A 24,277-nucleotide genomic window follows, 5' to 3' on the forward strand; every position below is an offset into this window, starting at 1 on the left:
GTTAATTTGATCAATACGTATGCATTTAGTTAATGTAGACTAACCGTAGTCCTCATAGGTTTGTAAGGATCTTATGTTTTGGCATAAAAAGGAAGACTATGCAAGGTCGTTCATATTTTACTTGTTTATATATAACCACTTACACTGCTTTAGCTACAGCACCCCTTTCATGAACATATTTCCATATTTCACATGAAAAGAAAATGGGTTCATGAAATAACAGAAAAGGAATACAGAACCACTAACAAAGCCAGAGCCAGTCAAAGCCATTAACAAATCTCCCAGTCATGTGGAATACCTATTAGGGTGCGTTTAACACACATTTGTGTGCACTCCCCACGCATTGTTTGGATAATTATTTTAACGAGCAGCCATGCATGATTGAGTAAAAAAGTCTCTATGAGAAGCAGCTGATGAGCTACAGGAGTCTTTTAAAGGAAGAGTAATTCAAGCTCATTCTGAGCAAAAGTCAACCATTAGTGTTAAGTTAAATATGAGTAGACAAATGATCTTAAAAGGATCCTGTTTAATTAGAATTTCATATTACACTTTGACACTGATCTACATTCAAAATTGAATAAGAGATACAATTTGGCCAAATGACGAATCACATAAGTTCATGCGTACACAGACTTCCTCAATCAGAGCTTAGATGTTGTGTGAAAAGTAATTTGACCCCAAAAAACCCACCCTAATGGCAAGGAAAACAGTAAAATGTGGCTTTGGCTAAATTGCTCTGGTCGGTTTGAGAACAAGCTGATCCTTAGATTTCACTATTTGGTAATACGCGTTGTAAAGTATAACCTTGCTGACCCAAAACACATGATATACATCACATTAAGTTTTAATTATCAGACAAATAAACATTTAAAGCCATAGGGCTGTCTTCGTCCTTTTAAAACCCACATCCAATGAAAATATAAACTGGATACATTTTACTTGAGTCTTCAGTATTGCATAGTCACAAAATAATTTTTGCCTGTATGTTTTTTTTCATGAAAAGAAATACAAACCAACAAATATATATATAGATAGACATATATATTTTTTTATTTTCCTCAAACAATTGTAAACCTCTGCACCACAAGCCCAAATGAGCCCCTCTAGTTTGTAGCCGATTATCACGCGAGTTCCTCATCCCCCTGATGCAGAGAACGAGGGCCTCTTAGTTCCGCTAAGTCAGGCGCGTCTGCACGGCCCCACTATATACATCTCATTAAGAGCTACAGACCTAGCCTCGCTATTTAATCACTCAGCCTCTTTAAAAAGAGACAGCGCATTAAAATAGCCACATAATTTAAATAACATTGGTAAGATAGGCTTGTTTTCTCCCACTGATAAGTGCGCTTAGACGGCCTTAATGGCCTTGATGAGGCCTGAGCTGTCACGCTGAATGAGTGGGGGGCTGCGCTGAGATATGAGCTGGCCTGTCTGGGGCCAGGGTGGAGGGCCTGCTCATCTAGGGGCATCAGTATTTACTTTGGGCTAGTTAACCACTGTGTTATGGGTGGAGTGGTCGGGTGGCTTTTACCTGACGGAGTCGGGGGTGCTCTCTGCCTGGAGGACCGGGCCAGGCGGTTAGCCCTGGTGCCTGACTGCCTACTCTCACATTCCTCCCTCTGCTGCACTCGCACCTCCTGACCTGGGGACTCTGCTGTCTGCTGCTGACTGCAGGGCGGTGTCCCGGCCTGCTCCTCGACGCTGACCACGCTGCCTCTCGGAGGCTGGTGACAGAGCGTCGGCTCTGACCCCGCGCTATCCCCAACCCTGGAGACGACTCCGTCTCCATGGCCGTTTGGGGCACATTCTTCTACATCTTTCCTTAGGCTCAGCGTCTCTTGGGCTGGCCTGATGGGGATCACACGGCCGTCTATCCTGGACACAGGCATGGCCTCCTCCACTTCCTCATCATCCTCGTCCTCGAAAAGCTCTGGAGTGAAGAACATTGTTAGGTCTTCCTCCTCCTCTTCGTCGTCCTCCCCTTCACGGCCGTCTGCCAGAGGCTGCTCTCCGTGACAGCAGGGAGAGGTCGCCATGGCAGCCAGTTCCTTCACAGCCACCGGCACACAAGACAAACCGTCGGTTTTGCCGGCATCACCTCGCGAGCACGGTTCTGCATGAGGATGAGGAAGGTGCGTGTTGGGGGCATCCATTCCCTCGACCAGGTCAGGTGGTTCTGACTGCTGCAGGTGGTCGGGCCGGGCGATGTCTCTCTGCGCTCTGAAGAGGGGCCTCTTCAACGGGGTGCCCGCAGGCATGAAGCCATGCACAGGCGCCAGGGCCGGTGCTTGCGCCCTGGGCTCGGTGTCGTGGTGTGCGCGGGTCGGACACGCCGGCTCAGTGTTGGACATCTTTTCAGTGTCTGCAAAAAGAAGAGGCAGAATTCAGTGTTGTTATCAAAATAACTATTACAAAGACTGTCCTGGAATAACCCCTTCTTTTCAGAATGGCATATAGGAAATATTCTCGGAAAAAAGATATAAAATAAAAAAGAAATGCATGCACTTATTTATTCAATTATTAGCCCAGGAATTTTTTTTATTAATTAAGAATTGGGCGTCCGCATAAGTGTTATTTTTTAAGATGTAGGTTTCATACAAGGAAAGAAAAAACATGAACTGTAATGTGTACGCTCAATATAACCCAAACAAAGGTCATGGGGATTTAATTAAAAGCAACAGTCCAACATCTGCACATCCGCTCGCTCCAGTGCCACTCAGGCACGCAGGAGACCTTACAGTAATGAGGCAAGCCACTCAGCTCACCCCTCCTCCACGCAACCTTTCAAAGAACCAAAACCAACCCCGCCCCCACTCCCCGCCACAGCCAGTATCTGCCTCCGCCACCCCTATCCACCACACCAAATTTAATGGAGCAAACAGCTCAACCTTGTCCTGACCCTTGAGACAATAGGTGCTGGGCTAGGCGATGTGCAAAGACGTCACTACAGCACATTATCTCATGGCAGAACATTTGCACGTTTGCTTGAAGCACTGAAGGTAGCGCAGACCGCATTGGCTTTGAATGCTACCATCCTGCCAGGGTAGCAGAACAGGATGCTCTTGAAATCGGGTTATAAAATTGAGCATGACTCAATCAATTGTAAAATAAATACATTAAAAAAGAGGAAATGAATGGCAGTTAAGAGGGCCCTCTTAAATGTCCTCGTTATGAAATAAACATTGCATGTGATCATCCATCCTCTTTAATTTAGCTCTAGTGGATAACTTGTAATACAAATTCATGCATTGCCATATCAAGCACAGTTTTGGAATACCATCTGAGAAACCATGACCTAAAAAGTGATCCAATAGGAGGTTCCTATTTTAGATGATTTCTATTTTACCCGCATTTAATAAATAATCTACCATAACATTTTACATTCATTGACACCAGGAAATGAAAATATCTTGTTTAATTCTATCCCCATGATAAGCTCTACATTCTTGGATATCACCCAGACCATAAACCGGGTCTCCTAACGGTGTGTTTCTCTGTGTGTTTTAATTTGTCCTCATCTTCCTCCTGCATCAGTGAAGCTCACCTCCCCTCACACTAGCACCAGCCATCCCAGACATGATGGGATCAACAGTTGAAGACTGAGGGGGTTTAGTGTTCTTGTGGCTGCGGTCTTCGTGCTTGGCTGATGCGGACAGGGGGGCACACGCCGGTCCGTCCCCCAGACCGAGGGGGGACTGCTGGCTGGCTGGGTGCTGCTTAAATCCCGACGGGCTCTGGAGGACGCTGCCGTGGGTTGCTTCTGCCCCCTGCTGAAAGTGGGAGAACGCGGCCAGGGACTGCATGGCCCCGTTGAAGGTGTCGTGGTGCCGCACCAGCTGCCGCACCCACTTGGACAGGCCTGGAGTACAGAGGGTCACCATTAACCCCCGCCACCACCCAACGGCACATCAGTTTGTAAATTAGACTTATATCATACATTATATATATATATATTTAGAAAATGTTTTGGCCTGTCGATTTTTCCACTCACAAAATTAAAAATAAATGTTGGACCCTGGAGACAGCCATTCATAAAAAGGCATCCAATTTAATAAACAAGTAATTATAAGAGACAATACACTGTAAGGTACAAATATTTATTCATCTCCTTAAGGATAATAAATAATGCAACCTTTTGTAATGGATAACCATTGCCATCTAGTGTCCAAGCAGAGAGGCATCCACATAGACATCTCAGGTCCTTTATCATCAGTACAAAGCACACTATTCCCAATTATAGTCCCTGAAATTGCCATGGATTAACTTGTGCATTCAAAGACCTTTAATGCACATGGATTTTGAATGCAAATTTGCAATTGGTTCCAGCTGGGCAGACAATATTAAAGTAAAAAAAATAAGAATTACAGTCCAATATGGTAATAGTGCTAAAAGCCAACGACCCAAATGAAAGATGACATTCATGAAACAGTGAGATTGTCAATGATCTAGCACAGAACTATAAGCAGGAATGCATTTCAGTCACCTGTGATGTACTTATTTGGATTATTCCGGAAACGGTCATCCACCAAAATGAGAGCACCCCAGTCGTTCTTGTGGCGGATACACCTGTAGAAAATGTAATAATACATAAAATATTATAATACTTCCTAAAGAAAAGTGTGATACCAAATCCTCATGCATCATAGACCCTCTTCACACAGGCATCATTGCAGGACAAACCCTTTTCTGCTCCCATTATGAACTCGGGTAGGGGTGGTAGAATAAACTAGAAAAGTTAAATAGCCGTGCCCTCGTTCGTAAAAGGAGCAGACCGATAATGAGTGTTACGAGCGAAACCTAAGTTTGACCTCCTCCGACGTGTTTGTGAGAAGGGTCTTTTGTTGGACACTGACCTTCCCAGGGCCTGGTTTAGAGCGCGGTAGGCCTGGATCTCGTACCAACGGTTGCCTGGAAGGAGACCCCTACTTTTGCAGTGCTGATCGTTATACTTCATCTTGAGCTCCACCTGGGGGGGGTCATCACAATATCATCAACCTTCGGAGCAGATCTCATGGTTAACGGTTAGCCGTATGGAGCTGTGGGACATCATCATGCAACCACATAAGAGTGAAGCATATGGATCCAGTAAGGTGACCGTGTCACCGAAGGACACCTGAAGTCATTGGGTTACCGGCTGCCCCTCACAGACTGGTGTGTGTGTGTGTGTGTGTAGGGGGGGGGGGGGGGGGGAGAGAGGAAGACGGGGATGGAGGCAGATGCAAAGGAGGTGGTGCAGTCCATACGAGCTCGGCCACCACCCTCGCACACTAAAGGAAAGAAATACGCCAGGAAAGCATCCATCCATATGCGTCTGTCGCGTCTGTTTTTGTTTTTTTGCACTAACCTTTCAAAATTGACAAGTGAAAAGTTCAGCTGGCGTCTGACGGGCTGCAATGCTGGGCAGCTTTGGCGAGCACCGCCTCTAACTGCTTCTGACAGGTACCGCGTGTTTGCCCAGAGCACCCAAACGCACGGGGACAGGGCAACAGGTACACCCCCCTCCTCCCCCTCCCCTCCTTCGCGGGGACCGAGGTTACCGGGGCATCACGCAACAATGTCAGCGCCTTACTTGATTTGTGCCGCATCAACATAAACTAGTACCGGCACAGGAAAACATCTTGAATGTCACTCCAAAAAAGTTTGACGTGACTAACTGCTACACCTCAGAAGCATGAACACACACACACACACACACACACACACACACACACACACACACACACACACACACACACACACACACACACACACACACACACACACACACACACACACACACACACACACACACACACACACAGCTGGACACCAGCTTCTCCTGTAAAAAAAAAAACGGCGTTGTGCAGCTTGCAGAATGTACATATGTGAGGTCACAAGTCTTCTCCAGAGGATGTTTATAAAATATATAAATGATGTTGGCTATTCTTCTCACATAGAACTGGCAGTGATGTAGTTGGATGTCGGATGAGTTGTCTGAGAGACAGTAGCGGTTAACCAATCCACTCCTCAAACCCAACTTGCTGGGAACAGGATGGGCGAAGGGGGAGGGGGAGCAGCCCCAAGCCACTGGTGTCATCCAGATCCAATCACAGCCCGTTTTAGCATTCCACCCATCGCGTCTGTGATCCGTGACCATGTCAACGCTCAATGTGACGTGACAGCTTGCATATGTGAAAAAGCCAATTCTGGCTGCTAGCGAGTCTTCTAAATGTGCAAGAAAACCAGCAGCTAGAAGGGATTAGTTAAAATGTCAAGAGATTGCTCCCTTGCTCTGGCCCCGTCCTCCGCAGCTACCTGTTAGTCGCTAAAAACAGATCTGACCAATAGGCATGATTTGCAGCTGACTACATCGGCGCTTGAGAGTGTGTATGTGTGTGGGTGGGTGTGTGTGTGTGTGTGTGCGTCTATGTATGCGTGTTTGTATGCGCGTGTGGCAGTGTGTATGCCCCTGGCCGTCTGGGACATCTTGTGCCTGTCACTGAGATTGTGAAGCGCCTCATTTGCCTCATGTGGCATAGCTGACAGCAGAGTGGTTCATCCTTAGACAATTGACGTGTCTATACATACACACTCGCTAGGGGTCATGCAACAGATGCCCCCCCGCACAGAGAGCCTGATAAACAACGACTACGGCCGAGACGGAAAGAAAAACATGCCCTGGTTTAAAGTTATTCTCAATTCATCTGGTAAAATGCTTGAAACTGCGTCCAAAGAAAATACATATTTATAAATACAGACATAAATGAATAGAACTCGTACAACTCGCAAATGCATTGCATATACAAAAGAGAAGTTTAGAGTTCAACCAGACATTGCCTCTCCACCGATTACATCTGAAAGGAATTGCATTCACCAAGCATTATTGCGGGCCTCAAACTCTGTGATGTGAAATGACGCAGCTAGAGATTTAAGTTGTTTTATTACTTTAAAAGAAGAAACTAGGCTGGATCTAGTTGCATGGCATCAGAATGGCTTCTCAAGAATGAAGACGCATCATTGGTCATGGTTTCTGTGATGATGTTGGCTACTCCCTCACCAATGCGACCAGGAAGCCTGTACACATTTCGGACGACACTGAGGGTCCCCAAATGGATGTTTTGTGCCTTTGGCATATCCTGTCATGTTGTATAGCGTTTCAGTTACCACCGGATCTCTCGAGATGCATTCGAACAGCGGGTCTTGAAAGGGGTCAAATGTTAACCCTGGCAGTGGAGTCTGCATGTTAATGGGATATTAATTTGAATGCACTGTTTATTGTTGTAGAACTGCCACAGGGAAGCATAATTAACCCAACCACTTGGTACCTGTGAACCCCTCAACCCTAAAGCTATCTTTCTGCACACTCGCCAAGAGTTCTCTCACGTTATCTTCATTGAAGCATCATAGCGGAGAGACAAAGGTTTGGTTTTGTGCCTTAACGTGTCTACAGGCCCTTTTATTAGGCTCAGAGAGATGCCATATCAGCTGTAAGTGTCTTTTTATTGCCCGTTAAAGCCACCGAATGTTTCACCGACTCATGAATGGACCCGCTGGTTCACTGTAAGGCATGACATTGAAAAAACACTTGCTTACGTATACATAAATAATTCCCACTGTAGAGTAGCTTTCTCCGCAGTGGACTTTTAATGCAGCCTTTGATCTCCGGGTCACAATAACACAACGGGCCAGTTAAGTCTCGTGCCGTGTCTGAGGCCTTTTACTGTGTTAGGTTGTGCACCCAACACTGTTTTTGTCTGTCTGGGAATGCAGCTTGTGATAGTATTAAGGGTGCTGTAATCTTTAAAAGTGGAAAGAGGCTGAGGTGTGCACTCCTGAGCCGGGCAGTGGGGCGCGCCTCTATTAACGCAGGGCAGAGCGGGTGAGGTAACACAGCCATGTCCTGCACAGCAGAAATGTGCGTGTTATAGAGCCAAGTGCCTGCGGTACTGCGGCGGAACCGTTTTAATGAAGAGTGTGGTACGTATAGAGACTCTGTGTCTGTGTGTCTGTGTGCGTGTGTGTGTCTTATACAGAGAGTGTACACTCTAGCGGCGGGCAATATAGATTAATTCATTTGAATATGTTTAGAGATTATTACATCAACAATAATAAAGACAATGCTATGTTTGCATTTTGCATCAGACCGATCGGCCCGTGTCCATGCGCACAGGGATGGGTGGCAAAGCACGAGTGAATGAACGTGTCTGACCCAGTAGCGGCTCTGAGAGAGCGCTAGAGGAAGTGGCTCTGAGCGTTACAGGAAGCGGCTGTACGAGTGTAAAACTGTTTGGCGGGCCTGCAGTGCTGCCTCAGCAGAAGCGCTGGCCGGGGAGCAGTCATTAGTTTCAGTGTCCCCCCTAGGCAGCCGTAACGGGGTCAACTAGCGAGACATTTACTCTGCATGTCCTTCAGGGCTTCTCCAGGGGGGCATAAACCCCTGTTGCAAGGATACAGATTCAAAAGGGAACCGGGCAATGACCAAGATGGAGGGAGGTGCGAAAGCAACAAAGCCATTCACCGTTGTTCATTACAGGGGCAATTCACCTAAAGCATATATGCCTCTGCATATATACACCGGATACCAAATACTGAGTATTGTTTTGATATCCGATCTCTCAGAGAAACATTTGGTACTCAAAGCCCCACTGTAAGGCTGGCTCCCCTGTGGGCTATGATGTACGACCAAGCTAATCCACAGAAGTCTTTCGTTCAGTGGCAGAACAGTCAGAAGGGTCTGAAGGTAAGAAAGGAGGGTGGAGTCGAAGTAGGGAGATGAGGGGTGGAAGGAGATTTTGAAATCTAAAAGGTCATGCCTCTCTTGTGCCCCGAAGGACACGGCAGAGCCCCAGGATGGAGAGAGCAGGGTTGTTACATTAAGGAGAAAAGGAGGCTAATTTATTCCTCTGAACATCCGTATCACTATAATCAGATGGAGACTATTGACTCGGTCTTCTGACCTGCGGCTAGTGTGCCAGTGCCAGATTCCTGCACGGGTCTTATTATGCAAACCCACACACGCCCGTGCCCGCGATACTTAAAACCGGATCCCACCCGTGTTCCCACAGTAGCGCTGTGGCACCCGACCCGAGCCGCTATAAATTCATATCGCCGCCCGACCCTCACCCGAAGGAAAATTAGACACATTAGTTGGAACGCCTGGGAATTACACATGTGGTGTTTGGCCTGGTGCTTTAGATGCTGTGCAAAAAAAGCACATCATCCACTGTTGACAGTTTCAGTTGACTCCTCCGCTCCTGAATAACATATCCAGCACGCATCCAAGTCACGCTCGCAATCGCAAAACCCGCGTCCGACCCACGTTGTTCAGGCGTCCAACCCGACTGAACCGACAGTCGGGAAAGTCACATTGGCATGTTGATTTACGGTGTATGCCCCTAAAATTTCTGGTTGTGCCCCTACAATTTTCAGTTGGGGGTCAAAGTGCTCCTAGTGAAAAAAGAGCCCTGTATAATATTACATATTATATAGAGATATAAATAACCAGCACAATAATAAACAATGTCACATGAACATATCGGCTTGATCTAGAGAACAGTGCATGATTCTAATACAGTGTTAAACTTATATGTAAAATCATAGTTTGTTCCAGACCTGGTGGCCCTTGATGTTGGGGAAGGGAATGCCGATGGTGACCACTGCCCTGGCATTGTCGTCTGTGAAATCCAAGCCTTCGCTTACTTTACCCCTGCAGACAGCAATCAGCAAGGCCCCGTCTGTAGCACAACGAAGGAATAAGGAATTTGGGCAATCCTACTTTATCTTTCTCCTTATTTCTAATTATTTTTGATATCTTATCATATCATATCAGTAAAATCATGCCAAATAAAAGTATGGCAACATTAATCAATTTTAATAGATAATAAAAAGTTATTATCAGTATAGTATGCTTGGCATCTATCTCAATCACTGTTAAATCATGGTGTAAATCATTTGAAGCATGATAAAATGTTTAATAGTAAGATTATTAAGACAATCTTTGGAAGAAAATATTAAATACAATCAAAAAACCCTCCCTCGAGTGCCAGAGGAATGTCTAGCAGGGAGCCCTAGTGTGCAGGGATCTCACCTCGCTCCCCTGGGTGTTGGATGGCGTCGTAGTACCGCTGCAGCAGCTCATCAAAGTCTCCCTTGGCGCCGCCGCGGGGCTCCGTGATCACAGTCTTCCTCTCCTCCATCTTCTCCCACAGACCCGTGTTGATCCAGCGATCTCGCAGTTTTTCCAGCATCTGTCAAAGGCACAGAAGGGGACAAAGTTTTGTGTGATCAGAAGGTTGCTCATCTTACCAATAGTAAATATTCCTAAGAGTTTGCAGATCCTTGTTACTAGATGTGAAAGCTGCATAATGTGGTGCTTTTGACAATTGGGTCAGAAAAAATAGGTACATTAGAAACACCCAACTTGCCTCTAGCTTGTTTAAAAATAATTTCTGCTTGACCTTTGAACAAGGAGCTAGCCAAAATAAAGATTTCTGAAGCCAGAAGGGCGAATAACGATACAACTAATGGTTTCATGGTTTTTGCATTGAACAAAAAACGATTGACTGCACATATTACAAATGCAACATATTGAACGGCTGATCAAGGCTCATAAATCTGATGACCTCCTCTGATGTTCTTCTTTTGTAAGGATTTCCTTCCGACTAACTACACTGGCGACAGTGATGAGATTAGCCACATTCCACTGACCAAGCCTCTGAAATATATATTCCGAAGAAAATCACTGTTGCTGCGCTATTGTTGGTGCAAAAAGTCAGCAAGTCTCAGGGGAAGAACATTGATCTAAAAGCCCTCTCCTCTCGCGGAGGTCCAATCCGTGTCTGTGCACTGCACATTTTATCCTTGAATAAGCATGGCTTCACAATCATAGACCATCTCCACTGGCTTGGAAATGTGTTAGAGGGGTCAAGTAGAAGTTCTTCTTGTCATCAGCAGAAAACTTCTCACAGCAGGCTCCTCAGCGTCATGATGTTGGCTCCGGGCCGGCGCCGTTCAGGAGCAGGGTCCCGAGACGTGCCGGGAAGGCACAGGAAGGGAGCCGCCACTTGTGACGGGCTTGTCCCTAAGTGTGAACCGGTCCTGTTTTTCTGCATCGACAGATATAAAGTTGTACACCTAGTGAAGAACACCACAAGTATCATGCATGCAGACAAAAGGAGGGCCAGGGTGTGGGAAGGCAGGGGGGATTCTTAGGGTCGGTTGGTTGTGGTGCTGAGACGATGCTGCAGCGCCGAGTCCCTGGCATGCTAATGTGACCGCTTCCAGAATCGTGAAATGAAGCGTGAGGCAGATTTCATCAGGTCGGTGCCTCCTTGAACAAGCAGGGCCAGGAAGTAGCCATCAATAAAACATGGCGCGTTCACTGAAGACACAGCGTTTACATCGACAAAGGCTCCCCTCCTGCTTTACATGTACCTTCCCACCCGGCAAACTGTTTGTCCCACAATTGCTTTCCAGTTCAATTTTGCCCGCGGCCGTAAATTATTAATGTTATGTACTTTAGGCAGATCTGCCACTAAACAAATCCACCATTATCTGGCAGGCTGCGCAAAGATGAAGAGATGGCCGTGTTACAGAGAGCAGCCGGCCTGAATCCCTGCCACAATGGATGGGCAAAGGAGGTCCTGTCAGCACAGAGGATCTTCCACACGTGGCCAACATTCTTCATTTCGGCCACGAAATGACGGGTAACCCGATAATGGCCAGAGCGTAACCTGATAATAATAAAACACCAAATGGCTTCTTTTTTTTTTCAAGGGCACAGAAATTGCACAAAGAGCCCTCGTTTACAAAGTTGTTTTTCATTCCCCATAGCTGTCATTTCTTAGCCTTATGGGATTTATGGGAAGTGGTGGACACACAATCCACTGCCACTATATGGCCAGCCACCATTTGTGTGTCGCTGGCGGTAATGGTCCCTAATGCTTTTATCTGGCAGACACTGTGAGTAAACATCACTGTCTGGATGAGACACAGCCATTTAATTACATCCGTGGTGTCGGTATCCCTCATCGTGAGAGAGTGGAGTCTGCTGGGGGAGCTGTGGAGCCGGCCGGGCTGAGGCGACAAGCTGGCGGCCTTGGAAACGGTTAGCCAATGCACAATCGAGAACAGCCAAAACACCCAAATTGTCTTGAGTGCTATACTACATCTCCATTAACATACGTTATACCCTTGCCATTTACTCATTACTTCTTTTAAGCCAAAAGTGATACAATTATATTTTACTTAAAAAACAAATGGATAGTTTTTGCAATCCATAAATCTGGTCATAAAAAAATGATATGCAAACATACAATCAAAAGACAGTGCATACAAACATGTATTCACATGAATTAGTAAAAAGCGCAGTTTCCCGGCTCTTTGGCAAAAAATATCAACACACCCTTTTGGAAACAGCTCAAACCTGGTGTCAAAGCTCCCAAAGGGCAAAAATCTCTTTCATTTAAATGTTGCAGTCCACATTATGCTGCTTTATTTGCAGTTTCCTCAAAAAACAATACCGGAAACGTACTTAACAAATATAGCGTTCCTCCATTGAACTGTGTGTGTAGCAGTGGAAGTAGTGACTTTCACACATACACACACATTCATAAGTAATGTATGGAGCTCCTCTCTTACACAGTACGTGTTGCTACGGGCCCCACATCGGGGTAGTGGACTGCGACTGACTGGGGCGTAACGTGAAATGTCAATTTGCGATTTTGCCTTACCTTCCGCTCAGCCAAACAAACAACGGCAGCATCCCAGCAGTGCCCCACAAGTCTTACAATGTTGCGCGCACACACACACACACACACACACACACACACACACACACACAGTAACTACTGCCCAATGAAGGATTTGTGCCAAAATATGACAAAAGTGGTATTTCACACAAACGCTGGTGAAATACCCTTGCTTTAGTAAATATCATTGGAAGTCATTACTAAGTAATAGGTTCATTAAGTAAGTATTATTTAGTAGTTTGGTTCGTTAAGAAACACATAAAAAGATAATATCTCATAATTATGAGAAAATATCCTGTAATGACTATATGAATATTCCAAAAACAAGATCCATTAAAGAACATCTTGATGTGTAACAAAAACAATACGTGAGACAAAAGCAAATCAATGACAGATCACATCTGCACAGTAACAAAGGTTCCAGACTCGTTTAAAGAGTATTTTTGGTTGGCCTCTGGGGGCGTTTGTGGGATCAAATCTTTTCCTTGATGTTTTTATGTTAGGCAAGGTTAAGTAAGGCGATTCCATTCAAAAACATAAACCCTCAAAACACATATCCTCATAAATCCAATGAGGATAGTTATTATATAGTATCCAATCTAGTTTGGCTCAATGTTGGAGGAAATATGCTACAAGTAGATCAAAGAACCTACAAAACATAAGCCACAGGCCGTTACATGTGTCCCAATGTTTGAAACCTCTAAATAAATGTAACCTGATGAAATGAAGGATCTGACTCATCGTGCCTTTGAAGCTCCCAGCTCGCTCTACACCAACATCCCTATCGGCCTTTCACATACGAGATGTGCTGGGCAAATATGCATCTTTGCATATTTGTTTACATGTGTTGTATTATTATCATCCCCAACAGCCTTTCACTTACGAGATGTTCTAGGCAGACATGCATGTTTGTATATTTGTTTAGATTTATTGTATTATTTACCTACGTACAATTTCGACACAAATGAGACAGCAGTTGGCCACCATATATAATCCATTCACACACACTAAATGATAATAGATACTGTCAATTACCCTTAGCTTTAAACTACAGATCCATTATACAGTCTCATTCTCACTACATAGCAATGCCAAACACGGATGGTAAATTCCACCATGTGAGACAAGCCCATTATACAATGTTTAGGCCACTTCCAGGACTCAAACCCAGAGACAATGCCAGAGCCACACAGATGGAGTGAGCATCATTTAGCACGCCAGCGCAACAAAAAGGCACAACAAACAGTTAATTATTCATGGTTGCATTTTGCCATGGTGGGCGACAGCTTAAAGTGGGCCAGATCTTCTCGCCTGCCGGGAACCAGCAGTGGGTCCTTGCCACGGGAGCACTGACCTGCACTTCCTCTTTGTTTTTTGTACACCATCTCCCTCACCGTAGCCAGTCCTCGTAGAACACCGGCCCTCCCCCCAGGTGTCAGTCAGCCAGTCAGCTGTGTGTTGGCTGCACGTTACAGCTCTGCTGGCTGCCTACTGAATTATAGACGTGGGGTTTTGAGGCCATGAATTAATATAACATGTGGCCAGGAGGAGCCACGGTCTTGCCTCACACACACACACACACACACACACACGTCACCCAAACACAACCGCAACACACAACCTCACACAGCGCCACCGCTCTGGAGACGCCTTGTAGAGTGCGGTAAATTATTCAGCCTCTAAACACGACGCCGGCCGTCACGCCAAGGGGTGGTGCCGAGCAGCGGCCTGCACCACCTGCCACCTCCGGGACCGCCGGCCCCGCAGCCCCGTCGTCTGCCCCTTCTGCCACCCTCGGCGTGGCGATGGAGCGCCACAGGGGAGGGGGGGAGTGGGCTGGTGGCTTCAGGAGGTGAGCCGCCTTTGTCTCGGTCTTGAGCTGTTGGGACTTAGTAGCCGTGCCGACATGATGCGCAGGAACAGGCAGACTTCACACATGCAGATGTATAAACACAGGTGGGGGACGAAGAGGGGCAGCAGGCCAGAGAGGAGATATGAATATAAGAATGCAACTGGGGGCTGGTGTAGCTCTTATTATAACCATCCAACTCCTTTACGTTCATCCCATCTATATCAGATCTCTTGATGATCCAGACAGGACTTTAAGGCCACTGAAAAGGACCATTCGTTTTTGAAGCACATCAGTAGCTCCCTTTTCCAGTGATCAATCCTCTTTCAACACTTAAAATGGATTATAAATTAGGTGCTATTTTCAAGCAGGAACAAGGCTTGCCTCAGGGTGGGCCTTCTATCCTACTTGTATTTTAACATACATTGATCGATTCCTACCCCATCCATTTATAGGCAGGGTCATTAAAGTTATGGATAAGCATAAAGTTGTTGCAAGAATTCAGTCAAAGAAACGCAAAAGCTAAAAAGGAATACCATTAGTTATAAAAGAAAAGTTCTAGCCCCAGTTATTGTGCTGTGCTTTTGTCTACAATGTGTTAAATCAAACAAATTAAAAAAATAGTTTTTTATGGAGATAAAAAACAATGGTGAAGCAAGTTGAATGACTTCTCAAATATTAAGGCAAACAATTTTGGGGTAATGGATTCATAAAATTAAGGCACATTTTTGGAAGTTATTTCCTTTCACTAAATAAGCGGCCATGGACAAATAAGAACTGTACATTTAATGTAGAGAAAAAAAACATTATTTGATGAGCAAATGGCTGCACTGACTCATTATTTCTGGCTAATTTATTTTGGCAGTCAAAATCAATTGCCCAACACTATAAACTACACAAAGATTTGAATATTTTAAGTATTGTGTGATCTATTGTGTGAACAAATTAATAAATTTGCATAATATATACAATTTGTTAACTCTTGTTTTTGCCGAGTACGTACGATTTTATTACACCGGTTGTTGTGCAAAGAGCAGGATGGTAGAGCTATCTTTCATTTAGAATTAACACAATGTAAAACAGCCAGCCAGGGCAGCAGTGGAGCCAGTTATACCAGGACTGCAGTAACCCCAACATTTTCCACTGTAAAAGATCATATAAAACATTTATCTAAGCTCAAACCTTCAGCGTTGACAAAAAGTCCTCCCCTCAACATGATACATACACTCATAAAGACGTGGATTAAGATGCACAAACACACAAATTACCATGGAGGATAAAGAAATTACTAGCAGTGTAGCAATGTTTTACATAGATACATTTGTACTATGACCAGCGATATTTTAGGATTGAACAAATTCCCCAAAATAATTATTTTCAAAAACAAAGGAAAGAGGTTGGAAGTGGAGTTTACTCCACTATATCAATGATCTGTTGATAATATGTATTCTGCTGATAACACTGAGCAGCAGTGTATGAGCAGATCTTTTACTAGGTGATTGATATTGATAGTCTCTCAGATACCCTGAAGGGGGTCCATTCAGAGCGCGTGTGTGTGTGATGCAGCAGGGTTAGATTTTGACTTTGATTTGACACACACCAGCCATTGACACCTCCATACTGCTGCTCACCCACTACCACCACCACCCTGGCCACTGGACAAACCCCAGCCCAAGGCAAGGTCTGGGCGCATCTTCGTAGACAGAAAGGCGACATCGCCACTAATAGCCCTTATCTTAATCTCCTTTAAAAGCATCTTGTATTTCCCTCCCTCCACCCTCCACCTCTGTAACCCCCCAGCGTGCCCCTCCTCCCCTGTGCCCCGTGTTGCTGGGTCCCTGCCTGCGAGGCTAGGACCAGACTGCCCGGGCAGCTGGGGGGTTAATGGGCATTAACCGGGTGGCTGTTGAAGCCAAAGTGCAACAAAGCCGCAGCGCCCGCAGTCTGTCTGGGGAAAACTGGGGCTGTGTCTGCACGCGTGTCTGTGTGTGTCTTCATTACCAGAAGACCCTACGTCGGAAAACCACACATGCCCGACCTCCAGCAGTCCAGCGAGGTTTGCTATATGTTGCAGCAGTTGAATGCCAGAAGATGAACGAGATTATGCAAAAAAATAGGATTGTGCAAGGAAGTACAATAATTAATACGATTTGTGCTTAATTATCTGGTCACAAATATCATGAGCTACATTCCAGCGTATGATATCCCAGAGCGTGTTGCTCTTCACTGAGAATCACACATACTATTACAAATTACATCTCATGCACACAACAATTTCAACCATACATGTTCTTATACATGGTAAGTACTTATTGGCTACGGATATTGGTTTCAGGTTAAAACTGTGGCGTATAATATGATTGACAACCAAAATACATGAATACTCGATATACAAATTCAACATTTTACTGCAGCGATGTTACAATGTGCAGTCCTCGTGAGAGCGTTGCAAGATAGCGAGACGCTGGATAGACAGCAGTATGACCTTGCTGGTCTCCCTGTGTCTCTGGTAGAGCCAGCCGTGGAAATGGATTGCATTGAAAAGGGACGTCTAGAGTTGTTCCTGGCGTCTTTCACCACTTTATACACGGTCACAAACAAGCAAGCTCGCACAAACGAGTGTTCTGTGTACTCATGCACGGGCTCACACACACACACACACACACACACACACACACACACACACACACACACACACACACACACACACACACACACACACACACACACACACACACACACACACACACACACACACACACACACACACACACACACACACACACGGCAGACGGGACTTAGTGGCACCAACAAGGCATCCAGTCTCCAATTAATACCCCCAGCTCCTCATATGCCCTCCTCTCTTCATCTTTAAGAGGCATCTCTGGATTAAATATTAATGCATCAGCAGAGTGAAATCGAGATAGAGAACTCTTGCATGATCCATCAAATATAAATAAATGTGATTTCATATTTATATATTTTAAAAATATATACATACAAACGTAATAACCAGTGATTATAAGAAATACAATTTGAAAAAAGTAAAAGGGAAAAAAACAACAACGCAGCCCGAAACATGTCTGCTCTATTCAAACGTCAAGCACGTCAATGTTGGAAGCGATATGTATTTTACTAGGCTCGGTGAAAGCTACGTTTGCGGCTGGCCAACTACACCGTCACTAGGGCCACTCACACTGGAGAGAATGAAACCTGTGTAACACAGAGACACGCACACTGAAGGTGAAACCCAGTGGCCCCCCTTTGTGAAGTGATGTGACAATCAGGCTGGAGTGGAATTTAATTATTCATGACCAAAGAATGCATAACAAACAAAGGATGGACAAAGTGTCTATCAGTTGGGCCCTTAGACGCGCCCTCATTAAGTGAAAGAGGATACACTTCCTGCAGGATGGTGGCAGCTCCAGGGCTGTCAAGCAGGCCTATTGATTTAGCAATGATCTCTCCTAACAATATTATCACCCACAACCTGCTCACGAGCTATGGAAAGAGTGCGGATTGGTTCCTGTTGCATGAAAACTGTCAAGCAAGTTCTTTGTGTGATTTTTTTTCCGAATGCTAGCGATGAGCATGGAAACAAATGCATGGTCTCTAGCCCCTCCTAGTGGTCACTATGGGGAATATAGACTCCACTGTCATGCCACCAGAGACATAAGTCCATAAGCACAGAAATACAAAGAAAAATGCACATCAAATTAGACCAGAATACATAATGCATAAAAAAGACAAGCAGTGAGTTGTTGTTTGTTTAGCAGTGAACAAACCTTTACTGTTTATGATTGGCTGGGACACATTTTCCGGATGAAGCCGTCTGCACTATATCATACATAACTCATTAAAGCGGAGATTAAAGTGCTTTAAACCCATATATGTGCTTTTTTTGTTTAAAACATCTATAATAACTATTAACATGTCTTCTGTGATCGTTAACATAGTAAGCTATGTTATTTTGTAACAATTACAAAAATAGCAGCATAATTCATAAGACGGGTATAAATCGTGCGCCTCTGCCGGAGATGTCACCTTCTTCTATTTTTGCTGGGACCTTTTCAAAAGGAACTTTGATGTCCCGATGAATTGACAATGACATGGAGAGACGGCACGGTGTGTGTGGATGAGTGGACCTCTCTCTGGGAGGTTGACGGCCACGCACGACAGAGGTTTCACGTCTTCGTCAGTGTGTCACGTGTCAACATCATTAATTAGAATGCTCATATTAAACCAATGGTACTAGCTACAATGAAAAGACGACGTTTCCATGGGCCGTAACCATGAGGAACCCCACCACTCTCCCTGCCCCTTCCTGGAAGATTCATTTTGTTACGTCATAGCGTTCGAATTTGAGCCGAAACAGGGGCTCCACCTCCACTTTAAGTACCTTGTGTACGGTGCTGTGACTGGGAACACGTTCTTTCTTGCCGGCGTTGATTTTATTGGATTTAAGTTCCTACCTTATAGGACGCCAGGAAGCAGAGCACTCCCTTTGACACGGCGTGGCAGACGTTGAGCAGCAGACCGCCCACCTCGTCCTGGAAGGTGAAGGTCTCCGTGTGCTGGAATGTGGCCAGCAGCTTCTTGCCTTGTGGCCCGGAGCCAATGGTACCAACCCACACCTGGGAGGGAAAACAAGGGACACCCTTTAGCCGGCAACGCCTCAGAGGATCGGGCAACCGCTTTTGGTTTTGTTGATGTATGAGGCTACAAAGACACGAACAACTCTAATGTGTTAGCTATGGTGTCTACATATATCAATCAATAAATCAATCTATATCCTTATCCATGTTCCTCATTAACAAGGTGAAGCATCAATGGACGAGAACCCGGCCGACCAGGTGAATTCTGACCTGCGACTTGGCGATGACATGGCTGGCTTCCAGCTGGATGGCAAACTTGACCCCCAGTTCTGAGGAGAAGGAGCCCATGGGAGAGAGGGTTCCTGAAGTGAGCACTATAGTGCGCACGGACTGCCCTAGGTCCAAGAACGACTGGGGAAGGGGAGATAAGTCACATGTTTCTCATTAGTGGACATATCATATATTTCGTTGAGTTAATATACGCCAATGTGGGGGATGTCTAGAATGTGTAAACCAATGCATGTATGGAGATTACAAAGCACACATGCATGTAGATGCGCACACACAGATGCACACAGCTGCTGTCAAAAGCTAAAACTTCACAAGAAAATTGTCTGGTCAGGCGATTTGAAGAGCCAAGAAGAGACACACCATGACCAAAGTGACCGCTTCACTGCTACATGTATATTGAAGGTAATGATATAAAAGGCTCCTCTGCCAGGCCTCTCACCACAGCAGGGTTGAGGCACCAGAAATTCAGCGTCAGCACGGCCGCCTTCACACGTGCGGACTGTCTCCGCCGGGCCCGCGGCCGGGCGAAGAACCCGTGGTTGTCCGGCACGTCGGGCTCGACCTGGTTGGTCCAGGTGAAGCTCTCCTGCAGGACCACCCGGTAGTCCTCGGCAAACCTGAACGGGGGTTTGACATCGTTACCCAACGATTGGCAATGGCTTTAATTATCCTCTTTTAAAGCATTAATAGATGCATTTAAAAAGCATGTTTTTTTTATTGCCATGCGTGGTGTGTATGCGTTTATGCATTATCCGACAGTCATCAGGGTGAGGAATCCGACGGCTTTGTTGTGCGAACCAAATACTCATCAAGGTATGGTATTTGACAAAAGAAGACATTCACTTGCAAGTCAGTCCCTCCAGAAAAATGTGGTGTTTTTTTGTGTTGTTGCGGCTCATGGATTAGATCATGGATTATGCGGCACGTATTCTTAAAAAATGCATCACTTCATAACGTTCCCATGGCAACAGGGGGAAATGGCTGCTCTTGTGCGAAGTAAACGCAACTCTTTCAACTTTCTGCTAAGATAAATGTGACTTTTTTGCAACGAAAATGCGGGGATTATGAAATCATGGAAGCCCCACATATTTTGCGTGGAAATCTGCAATTTATGCTGTGAAAGTGAGGCATATTTGAAAAAATGCGGCCCCAGCATGAATATGCAGACTTTGCCTGATTATGCGTGGAATCATGCAATCGCATAATCGCGAATTTCTGGAGGGACTGACTGAAGTGTGTGGAACCACACTTGGTCCAAACTGCGTGATGGCGTGACCTAGGCTGACCTGGAGTGCTCTCTGAAGAGGTAGTCCAGAACCATGAACAGACTTTTTAGCACAGAGATGAGGACAGCGCTGATGGTTGGCACGGTGACCGTCTCCTCCCTGCCATTGACTAAGCCAACGCGCTCCTCTTTGTCCAACACTGCTGCCAAGTTTTTCTGAGAGGAAGGGGCAAAAAAGATAAGATAATAAATGGACTACAGCGAGACAGGAACATGGGGCAAGAGAAATATGGGAAGGACTATTAAAGGCTTGTGGATATATTTGATCAGAGTAAAAGCAAGCGTACCTGAAGCATTCCAAAGGTAGCAGCAGTAATGCCAAGGCCATGAAAAATGCCCACAACCTCCTTGCCAGTCCAGACTTTACAGGAGGTCTCGAAGCCCCTCTCGGACATTAAGCTCTTGCTCTCATGTATCCAGCTGCACCATGGAACAAAAAAACATGAACACACAATTCAACGTCCCGAGCGTAGAGAATAGACAATAGGGGCTACCAGTGTGTGTGTGTGTGTGTGTGTGTGTGTGTGTGTGTGTGTGTGTGTGTGTGTGTGTGTGTGTATCTAAATAAAAATATTTTATATTTTTATATTTTTTCTTTTACATTATTATGCATTAACAAAGTACAAAACTCTCGTAGGGAAAGAAAACATACTTCCATCAGGTACAAAAAATATAGATAAATAATGCATTGGTAATACTGTTCACAACAATAGTCGTGCCATAAAGCTCTGTGAATGGAATTGAAACGACGGCATCTGGTGGTTGTATATATTATTGCGAACTGAAACCCTCACAGAAGACCGGCAGCCCACCTTCCAAAGACTCCCATATGCCTCAGTGTGTGAACGCTATCAAGTCAGAGAGACAGGAATTCTTGCCACTTCCGCGATTCCTCCTATACTGCCAAAACACAGCCGGACTGTGAATCACATTACAGAAGACAATCCCGATGTATAGGGTGCATCTCGTCACTGACTTTCCGAGGCTAGCGCAGAAGTTTCGCAGCGGCATGTGTTCGGACTGCCGGATGTTGTGGGAGACCATGCCGTCCAGCTCGTCCTTGGCCATCTTCAACAGGTTGTTGTCCAAGGTGTAGCTGGCAGTCTCCCTGGCGCAGTCTTCGATGTTGTGGGCTTCGTCCAGCACCACAATCTGGCCGGCCAGGTTGATCTCCATCTGGAAGAGCAAGGCAGAGGTGAGTTAAAAAGTACCCCCCAAAAGTTTTCAAACTCACAAAAAAAACAGACAAAAGTGCAGGGTGATGCGGATAAAATTCAGAACCACAATATTCTCTGAATATTTCCAGAAATGTATCCAAAATATCGTATGTTATCCCCTTACCCTATCCCTATGTATACTGTATAGGCAATTTGTATTGATATATATTACTAACTTCATATTGATTCAATTTTTGTATTATTGAGCAATGCATCAGTAAAAATGCTCCTTAGGTCACCTTGCAAGAGTATGCCATGAAATGGTCCCACTACAAAACACATACATAACACAAACAACAATCACACACAATCAAACACAAACACACACGCAGCTCACACTCTCCCTGATGAGCGGGTCCAGCAGGTAGTTGTAGGGGCAGAACACGATGCGGGCGTCCTGCATCAGCTCGCGGGCTGCGTAGTAGGAGCAGGCGCGGATGCGTTTGCCCACTCGCACCAGGTCCTCCACGTCCCAGGCCTGGTTCAGCCCGTGGACCCCCTGCAGAACTGCCTGGTCCCGCATCCTGTGGACGCTGTGGTAGTAGCTGCACGACTTGCCCTGAGGGAGTCAGACACAAACCTCTGTTCAGGTTAAAGGCAGCCTCACCAGTATTTGGGCTGGAGGACGTCATATTGGGACAAATGTTGTTAATGTAGCTTCACTCAATGATTTTCTTTCTTCCTTTGTATTAAAAGGGGACATATCATGAAAACAACACTTTTCCTGTGATTTGGGGTGTTGTTTTGGGTCTCTGGTGCTCCCACACGCATACAAACTTTGAAAAAAGTCTGTACATGAACTTTTGAGTGAGATATGCATTTCTGAAAGTACCTCGCCTACAGTTACCAAACGAGCGAGTCAGTTTCTTAAATACCCTTATATAATATTATTAAATTATATGATGTAGATATAGAGCTCCAGGAGTCCGCAAACGGCAACAATCCCTTCTCCTCCATGCTGTGGTTCAGTCTGACAGCTCATTGGTCAATGGGCAGCAGCTAATTTGCATTAAAGCTACAGACACCAGAAACAGCACATTCTGAAAGGACTGAAACATAGGGGAATAGCGGTAGGCGAGATTTTTTTTTCCTAAAAGCTATTTCAGCAGCCTCAAAAACATGTTTTCTGGAACTCAAATACTATGTTTACTTGTTGGGAAAACAACATAATGTCTCCTTTAAAGTTATTCTTAATCTTGTTAATATAGCCACTCCCCGATACACTATGGCGTAACAGAATTAACCTACTCATAGAATGTGATCAACTTCTTCTTTCTATTACTTTGACCCCTTTCTAGTTTCCACGTTGATAAGACAGTTGGCAGTTGTGAGCCTTTGTGTCACTCTGTGTGCACTCCGTGTCATTCTAGCCTGTTGAATTATGAGGAGGGTGTGTGCCGCACTGGAGTCTCACGTACTAAACCCCAATTAAGCTGTCTGCAGAGGTGCCTGCTTTTGTCAACCTCCATGTCCCGTCCATGCACTGCATATGAATGCAAGAGCTGGAGGTAACACACAGGCACCGACACAACCCTAACCACAGGGGCCAAGTACCCTTCAGATAAACACCATCATCATAGCCCAGTGGGACAGGCTGACAGTAAGGCAGCATTTGGAGGGAGGGTCTTTGTACAGTGTTTCCTATTTTGCAGTGGTGCGTCGGGACAAATATGCTCAGACACTAAAACCAGCCCTAAATCCTGTCTGTTCGATGAATGGGGAAGACGGGGAGGATTCAATTACCATAGTGCCATTCTTGTAAACACTTCGCTTTACATCCCCCAAGAATAAATGAATGGCAACTCTTGGGAGTTCAATCGTGCAAACACTAATTCTGAGGAAATATATGGAGTGAGTGAGCGTGTGCGTGTGGGTGCCTCGACACTAGGTGTTTAGAAGCCCCTTCAGTGACAAAAAGGCACAACACTGAAGAGACGCATTCTCTGAGGGGGTTACGGCAGGGCCAGCGTTTTCATTTGAAGAGATGAGTTAGAAGTTGATGTGCTCACCGCGGCCGGCAGACACCTTCACTGACAGCTTAATTGTCCCGATAATACCAGGCACCTCACCTTTTGGACAGTATAAGCACTAGGTGGGGTTAGACAAAGTTCCCAAAGTGTCTGGGGATCCCTAAGCTATGATCTTCCTGAGGCTTTTGACATCTTAGTGTGTCATAAAGACCCTGTCAGGCCAATTGCGGATATTGTGGCAGCATCACCAGCAACAATATCGGTGCATAACTCCCCTCAAGGCTACAGTGTTGGGAGGCTTTTCTTGCCATGGCTTTTGAACTGTGGGTTTTTGTTACATCG

The 24,277-nt window shown here is 45.4% G+C and overlaps 1 protein-coding gene across 1 annotated transcript in view; it reads right to left on the reverse strand.

The window, feature by feature from the left end:
* Positions 1 to 109: 109 nt before the first annotated feature.
* Positions 110 to 24,277, reverse strand: part of brip1 (BRCA1 interacting helicase 1) — a 30,685-nt gene continuing 6,517 nt past the window's right edge. The window contains exons 8-20 of the mRNA XM_030381476.1: positions 22,303 to 22,524; positions 21,725 to 21,924; positions 21,036 to 21,168; positions 20,750 to 20,904; positions 19,903 to 20,080; positions 19,443 to 19,583; positions 19,050 to 19,211; positions 10,067 to 10,226; positions 9,592 to 9,713; positions 4,854 to 4,966; positions 4,484 to 4,566; positions 3,545 to 3,859; positions 110 to 2,362 (exon numbers count right to left, since the gene is read on the reverse strand). Of these exons, the coding sequence (XP_030237336.1) occupies positions 1,476 to 2,362; positions 3,545 to 3,859; positions 4,484 to 4,566; positions 4,854 to 4,966; positions 9,592 to 9,713; positions 10,067 to 10,226; positions 19,050 to 19,211; positions 19,443 to 19,583; positions 19,903 to 20,080; positions 20,750 to 20,904; positions 21,036 to 21,168; positions 21,725 to 21,924; positions 22,303 to 22,524 (2,871 nt within the window). The 3' untranslated portion in view covers positions 110 to 1,475. The remainder of the gene's footprint in view (positions 2,363 to 3,544; positions 3,860 to 4,483; positions 4,567 to 4,853; positions 4,967 to 9,591; positions 9,714 to 10,066; positions 10,227 to 19,049; positions 19,212 to 19,442; positions 19,584 to 19,902; positions 20,081 to 20,749; positions 20,905 to 21,035; positions 21,169 to 21,724; positions 21,925 to 22,302; positions 22,525 to 24,277) is intronic.

Source organism: Gadus morhua, chromosome 16 (genome assembly GCF_902167405.1).
Source record: "Gadus morhua chromosome 16, gadMor3.0, whole genome shotgun sequence".
Taxonomy (NCBI): Eukaryota; Metazoa; Chordata; class Actinopteri; order Gadiformes; family Gadidae; genus Gadus; species Gadus morhua.